This window comes from Lutra lutra, chromosome 18 (genome assembly GCF_902655055.1).
Source record: "Lutra lutra chromosome 18, mLutLut1.2, whole genome shotgun sequence".
Taxonomy (NCBI): domain Eukaryota; kingdom Metazoa; phylum Chordata; class Mammalia; order Carnivora; family Mustelidae; genus Lutra; species Lutra lutra.
The window spans coordinates 29,788,316-29,794,772 of NC_062295.1; the positions used below are offsets into that span (position 1 = coordinate 29,788,316).

Genomic DNA, 6,457 nt, shown 5'->3' on the forward strand with positions numbered 1-6,457 from the left:
CAGCTCTGTGGAGCCCTGTGGACGAGAGCCCATTACGGGGGCAGGGTGGGGGGTCAGAGAAGGCTCCTGGGTGTGGGGGCCAGAGCACCAGGGAATCCTGGCGTGGCATCAGGGAACCCACGTGGCAGGCGGCCAGGGCCGGAGGGAGGCTGGCTGAGCGTCCTCCCCGCCTCTGTCCCCAGATGAGTGTGGCATCGTGGCGCAGATCTCCGAGCCCCTGGCCGCCGCAGACATCCCCGCCTACTACATCAGTACCTTCAAGTTCGACCACGCGCTGGTGAGTGTCCCGCACCGGCCCCCGGGCAGGGGACGCCAGTGCGGGGCTCATGGCTCTTGCCTCCCCTGCCCCCTCGCAGGTGCCGGAGGAGAACATCAGTGCCGTCATCAGCGCCCTGAAAGTCAGCCAAGCAGAGAAGCACTAGGGGGGCCTCCTCCCTCCTCCCTTCCGCCCCCCAGGCCCGGGCCTGGCCCCCACCCTGAAGATTCTTCTTGCAGTATTTCTCAGACTGGAAAATCGGCCCCAGGGGCCCCCAAGAAGGGGCCTCTGGGAGACGCCCCCTATCGCTTCCCCTGCCAGGCCTGTGGCGCCCAAGCCAAGGCCTCCCTGTGCCCTTCCTGGAGCCCCCAGACCCTCCAGAGATTCCCTAGTCTCCTCCTCCCCCCGACTCCTCCTCCAGAAAATGACGTCCGAGGCCCAGGGAGCTCGACAGCCCACCCACCTTCCCACCTGGCCTTGCCCACAGCGGGGAGCGGGTGTGGAAGGAAGCCGGGCCCTCCTGCGAGACGATGGGGTTCTGGTTCTCATGTCACCTTGGGGAGCTGGCCGAGCAGGGCTGAGTTCATGGAGCCCAGGGAGGCCCCCGTGAGGACCTGGGGCTGGATGTTGTGGTCGCTGGTCTCTGGTTCCATCAGCTCCGGGCTGGTTCCCGCAGAGTGGAGGCCAGTGGGCGGCCCCTGGGTCGCGTGCTGGGGCAGCTCGGACAAACCTGGGTGGGCCCGAGCTGGGGAGGACCCGCGCCGCCCAGAATCTCGCCTGCCGTGCACAGGGCCTGTGCCCCGACTCCCAGCAAGACTGCCAAGGGGGCCCTGTCCAGACCCTCCCCACCGTAAGCACTCGCTCCTGGGGGCGGTTCCCGGGAGACCCACCAGCCTGGGGCATGAGCGCCTGTCCCCTCTTGCTTTCCCCAGACCCTACCTGGGCAGGCAGAGCCTTGGTTTCCCCCAAGTGGGGGCATCCCCAGCATTCTGGACCTGGAGTTTCTTGGGTCACCCCCTCTCCCCAGCAGTTGACTAGACCAGCACAGGCCTCCCTGATATCCTGCCCCCTCCCCCGCCCCACTTTTGGGGGATGCGGAAGGCCCCTGCCCCCGACTCACCTGCCTGCCCACCCCTCAGCAGGGGACTGTGGCACTCATGAGTACTTGACCTGGGGGGCAGCTTATCCGAGCCTTAATAGAGAAAACTGTACCGTACGTTTTAGTTTCTTATTTAATATATTTGCGCCCAGGCTGCGGTTAGTGGCAGTTTTTGGGCGACAGGGCCTACTGAGTTCTGTCAGGGGGCCCAGGGGCTCAGTATCACTCGGCTGGCGCCCTGCGGCTCCCAGCACAAGCAGGAGAATCGAGGGGTGTCCCAGGAGTGTGGGCCCTCTCTTTGGAGCAGGAAGTGGGCCACAGAGGTCTGTTGCAAGGCAGGGGTCGCCCCAGGGCAGCCCCACTGACGGGCACCCAGGGAGCTGTGATCTGTGTGAACATCAGAGGGGACCCAGAGGCCACGGGGCGGTGGGCAGCCAGGTGGCAGGCCAGCTGAGGCGGTCTTGTACCCCTGGGAGGCTGACCAGGGAGCATGGGGTGAGCCCCCGCGCCTCCCCTCCAGCCGGAGGTGCTTCCCAAGCGAGCTGGACCAGAGGGTCCCTTGAGGCCCCTGTCCTCCCTGGTGTTCTCTCTCAGGCAGTGTGGCTGACTGCGCCGTTCCCGAGAAGCTCAGAGGAGAAAGGACGTTCCCTTAGGCGAAGGGCTTGTGCGAGCCCCAGTCCCCCCTTCTCCCAGCGTGAAGAAGACCCTCTGAGCCCCAGCAGCCCACCACGGAAGAGCCGTGGGTCTGGATCCTTGAAGATGCTCAGGGCCCAAGCACTGATTAGGAACCCTCTTCTTTTTGTTTTTTTTTTTTTTTTTAAGTTAATTCATTTTGCACAAAACTCAAAAACAACCAAAACGTGTCCACTGTTTGCTGGCTCCAAACCGGGGGGGTGGCCGAGTGGGCAGGGAGAGACCCGAAGCCCTGAGCCCCCTTTTTCTCTCCTTGGAAGGCCTCGGTTTCCCGTGGCCCGCCCTTCCAGCCGCCCCCGTCGGGTCTCCCGATGGTGTCCGCTCTCCGCCGTCCCTCCCTGCCCAGCAAGTGTGTCGGCACCGCAACCCCAGAAGCGTGTGCTGTCCAGATCCCCCCGAGAACGTATCGATTGTACACACCTATAAATACTTGTGTTTTTTGTCGATATAGATATATACTGTAAATAGCACATATACTTGAGCAATATATGTTAATATATGCTGTGGGCACGCACACGCGTGTGTGCACGGTGTGCGGACACGGACCCCACCGTGTGGGCGCCTGTGCGGGCGCCGGGGCCTCCGCCCACCGTGTCCCCGACGCACACGGGCACGTTTCGAGCCACCGTGTGTTTTTCAATCAAGTTACGCAGGCAATATGTTAGCGGAGAAGCCAGGGCTTGAGAGCAAAACCAAACCAGCAGCCCAAGAGCGGAGCCCCCGGGGCCCGCCCCCCCCCAGGCCCCCCCGAAAGCTGGATTCAGTGCCATCCTGCACCTCCATTTCCATGGCCAGGGTTTGGTCTTGGGGACACTGGTACGGAGGGAGGAGAAAGGCCATCTTCCCATGGCCCTGAGCTTAAAGACCTGGGCGGGGAGGGAGCTTCCCACCCCAGCTCTCCACCCGGGGTCCCCCCCCCACCATGTGGCTGTTCCTGCGTCGTTTTCACCCGCAAGCTCAGATACCTCAGGCTCTTCTCCCAGGCGTCCTCCTGCAGACTAGCCCCGTCTAGCCAGGAAAAGGACCGATGCCGTTGACCTTGTGCCCAGGAGGGGCTGGCGAGGCCTGGGCAGGAGCAGCCACCCGGACCTTCCCCTTCCCCAGTCTCCCTTCCCGCTGTCTGCGTGCCCGTGAGGAGCACAGTCACAGGGACTTGGTCTCCACAGTTCAGGGAGAAGAATGCCCCCCAGTTTGCTGCATTGTGGGGGGGGGGTCTCCAGACCCGCAGGGCCAACACTGTCTTGGCTCTGGGTGGCGGGCACGTGGCAGGGGCAGGGAGATGGGGCTCCTGAGCAAGGCTGCGGAGAGGTCAGGGTGGGCTCTGGGTGTGTGTGGCTTTGCCTCTGTGTCCCATGCCAGCCGATGGCCACCCCTGCCCATTGCCTGCTACATCCCTGCGCACTACAGAGAGGAGGTGGGGAGAGGAGGAGGCATGACCACCCCCTTCTCTCTCTCAACCCCAGTTATAAAAATCTGTCTCCGAGGTTCAGCCCTCAGCATGGACCCCTTCCTCCCTCTGCCCCCGGGGCAGAGGTAGGTGGGGCCAGCCCTGCGCCTTCTTTGGGGTGGGGGAGGGTCTCCAAAGCCCAGAGCACACATCCAAGCTAGAGAGGTGTGCTGACTTCCCCACCCCGGGATCCAGGAGGTCCCGAGTCTCCTAACCACCAGCATTCTCCCCATTCCACCAACTGCAGGCCACGGGCCTCTGGTGGGACCCAGAGCCGCCAGCCGTGGCCTCCCCCATTGGGCAGCATGGCCTTGGTGACCAGTGCCGGGTCCGGAAGAAGATGCGTGGTCTGGCGAGGCTTGTCCCCTGTGAGGTGATGGATGACGGCCTGGAGGTCAGGAGAGAAGGTTCTGGTTTGATGGGTAGGGTGAGGCCCCTGTCCCAAGCCAAGGAGCCTGGTAGTCAAAGATGAATCTGCCCTCGCCCCCACCAGCCCCTCCTGGCCCCTTTTCTCAGGCTGACCATTAGGGGTCCCTGGACCACCTTTCCGGGCCTCTGGATCTGGAAGTGGGGACAACTTGGGCCCTTCCCAGATGGGGCTAAGAGGGTCCTCAAGGATCTCCCAGGAGACAGCAGAGCGCTCCTGTGCTCTGTGACCGAGTTTCTGATGCCACTTCCTGAGTGAACCCCAGGGAAGCGGGGGTAGGAAGAAATCCCCCAGTAGATCAGTGTCCCCTGTAAGCGGGGAGAGGGGACCCGCCCGTCGTGGCGGTCACAGCCGCTGGGAAATGGAGCAGGCGTTTGGCTTGGTGAGCAGAGCTTGAGGTGGGGAGGGTAATGCACCTCACACCCGCAAAGACGGGAGCTTTGGCTTTTCGGGTTTTCCCAGATGCCGTGCTGGGAGAGGGCTCGGCCCGGAGCGGGCAGTAGCCTCCCTTGAAAGAGGCTGTGAGGCCCTCAGCCAACCAAGATGGCCCCCGGGGAGGGGGTCCTGGGGCAAGAGGCCCGGTGGTCTGAGGGCAGCTGAGCCCCACTCCCCACTCTAGATAGCTTTCCCCCGCATCCCAGGCGTTTTCTTCCTTTCATTTTCAAATTAGAGGCTTTTTCCTCTCTCCTGCTCTTTCCTTAAGCCCTGGGAGGAAGCTACAGGGCGGCCTTCAGCTTTGACTCCCGGGAAGCCTGCTCCGTGGAGAAGGCCAAGGCCAGGCAGGCGCTGTCAGCCGAGCCACCAGGAGTGGCCCCGGGATAGCGGGGGAGGCCTGCAGCCTGGCCCTATGGCCTCCGGGGCGGGAGGCAGTTTGAGGCTCTCGGTTCAAGGCGGGACAAGGCCGGGAGCCCGGACAGCGCGGTGTCCCGCCTGCGAGTGTGTGAGCACCCCCGGGCCCACCCAGATCCCGGCGCGGGGCCTCGCCCAGTCCGTATTTTGCAGCCTCGGGAGCCTTGTCCCCGTGGGCCGCACAGAGTGGGGTTGGCAGTGTGTGGGTGGCAGGCCTCGCCCGCAGGGCTGCCCCCAACTCCCTCGACTTCATTAAGCTGCTCGGAGGGGCGGGGTGTGTCCCCCGCAGACAGCACTCGCCAGGAGAGCCTTCGGGTGCCGGCGCCCCTCACCTGTGTGGGCCCCTCAGGGTCCCAGGACAAGGAGTACAGTTGGTGGAGGAGGAGAAACCGGACAAACTCGGGTCCCAAGAGAGAGGTCCAGCCTCTGCCTCAGTTTACCTCCCCAGAAAACCGTCCAGGAAGAACTGAGCAGGGCTGGCTCCCCAACGGGGATGGGGTGTGGGGGGGACTGACAACAGAATCCCAAGTCCTCTTGCTCTATGCCAAAATTATTTCCGTTATCCTGAGACGGGGGTGAGCGGATGGTGGGTGCATGACGGGGCTCTGAGGGGCCTGCGCCCCGCCCAGGGCCTCGCCTCGGGGATCTGGCCCTCACCTGGCATGTCCCGGGTCACCAGCAGCCGTAGCAGGGGCGCTTAGATCCATCCCAAGTTCTGGGGCGAGGGGGAGCACGGGGCCACCCAACAACCCCAGGGCCCTCATGCTTTTACCCTCTTTGTCGAAGATACACAAAACCCTCGAGATTCATGTACTGTATGATGGAGAGAAAAAAAAAAGTACCTAATGTTCCCCCCAAAAAAGACAGTATATTTTGTACTTTGTAAAGTGTTAATTAAAACGGAGACAAAAATGGATGTTGGCTGACCACTGTCTGATTTGGGGCCCACCCGGGTCCGCATCTGCGGTCTTCCCTTTCTCTGAGCCGCGGCCGGACCGGCTGGTGGCGGGGAGCACAGCCGGGGTGGGAGGGGGACGCCGGGAGGAGGGAGAGCAAGTCTTCCAGCCCCACAGCCAGTCTGAGAGGAGAGACACCCGCCCAGAGCGAGGGGGGCTGTCCTTGCTGCCCAGTGCCGTGTGACAAGCAGCCCCCAGACCTCACAGCTTCACAAAGGACTGGGTGCGTGTGTGTGTGTGCGCGCGTGTCGTGGTGTGCGTGGGCTCGGGATGGGGGAGCAGCTGCAGCCGTTCTGGCTCAGAGCCACTCAGTCACCTGAAGTCTCGGCTGAGACCGAAGGGTCTGCTTCCAGAGGTGGTTTAGTCACACAGCTGGTGGGCTGGGGCTCCCCGAGGGGTGGAGTTCGCTTGCAGTAGGGAGCCTGGCTTCCCCCAGAGCCCGGGGACACGAGGGCCAGGGTAGAAGCCCAGACGGTTTGGAGTTCTCACGCCTCGGAATTCCCACAGACCACCCACCACCCCAGTCTGTGGTGGTAAAGCCCAGCTCTGGTTTGACCCAGGAGAGACCACTCAAGGTCAGGGTCTCGGGGGACCGTCTTGGAGGCCGTTGACTCCACCCACCAGTCCTCCCCAGGCCTCTGGCAGAGGTGGGCCTGGGGGTCGGGGGCCTGTGGGGCAGGACAGAGCTCCTTCCCCAAGCCTGGAGCCCTGCTGTGGACAAAACACACAG

General features: G+C 63.4%; 2 protein-coding genes across 2 annotated transcripts in view; both read left to right on the forward strand.

The window, feature by feature from the left end:
* The window catches only part of CASTOR2 (cytosolic arginine sensor for mTORC1 subunit 2), a 51,360-nt gene extending 45,673 nt beyond the window's left edge, over window positions 1-5,687 (forward strand). Inside the window, exons 8-9 of the mRNA XM_047712895.1 lie at window positions 183-277; window positions 357-5,687. Of these exons, the coding sequence (XP_047568851.1) occupies window positions 183-277; window positions 357-422 (161 nt within the window). The 3' untranslated portion in view covers window positions 423-5,687. The remainder of the gene's footprint in view (window positions 1-182; window positions 278-356) is intronic.
* LOC125090322 (uncharacterized) lies at window positions 1,158-5,687 on the forward strand. Its single transcript, XM_047712894.1, has 2 exons — window positions 1,158-2,555; window positions 2,588-5,687. The coding sequence occupies exon 1, from the start codon at window positions 1,158-1,160 to the stop codon at window positions 2,472-2,474; it is 1,317 nt and encodes a 438-aa protein (XP_047568850.1). The 3' UTR covers window positions 2,475-2,555; window positions 2,588-5,687.
* Window positions 5,688-6,457: the final 770 nt, after the last annotated feature.

Excerpts from the sequence above, each read along its gene's own strand:
- LOC125090322 (XM_047712894.1), top strand. The coding sequence starts at position 1,158 with ATGAGCGCCTGTCCCCTCTTGCTTTCCCCAGACCCTACCTGGGCAGGC.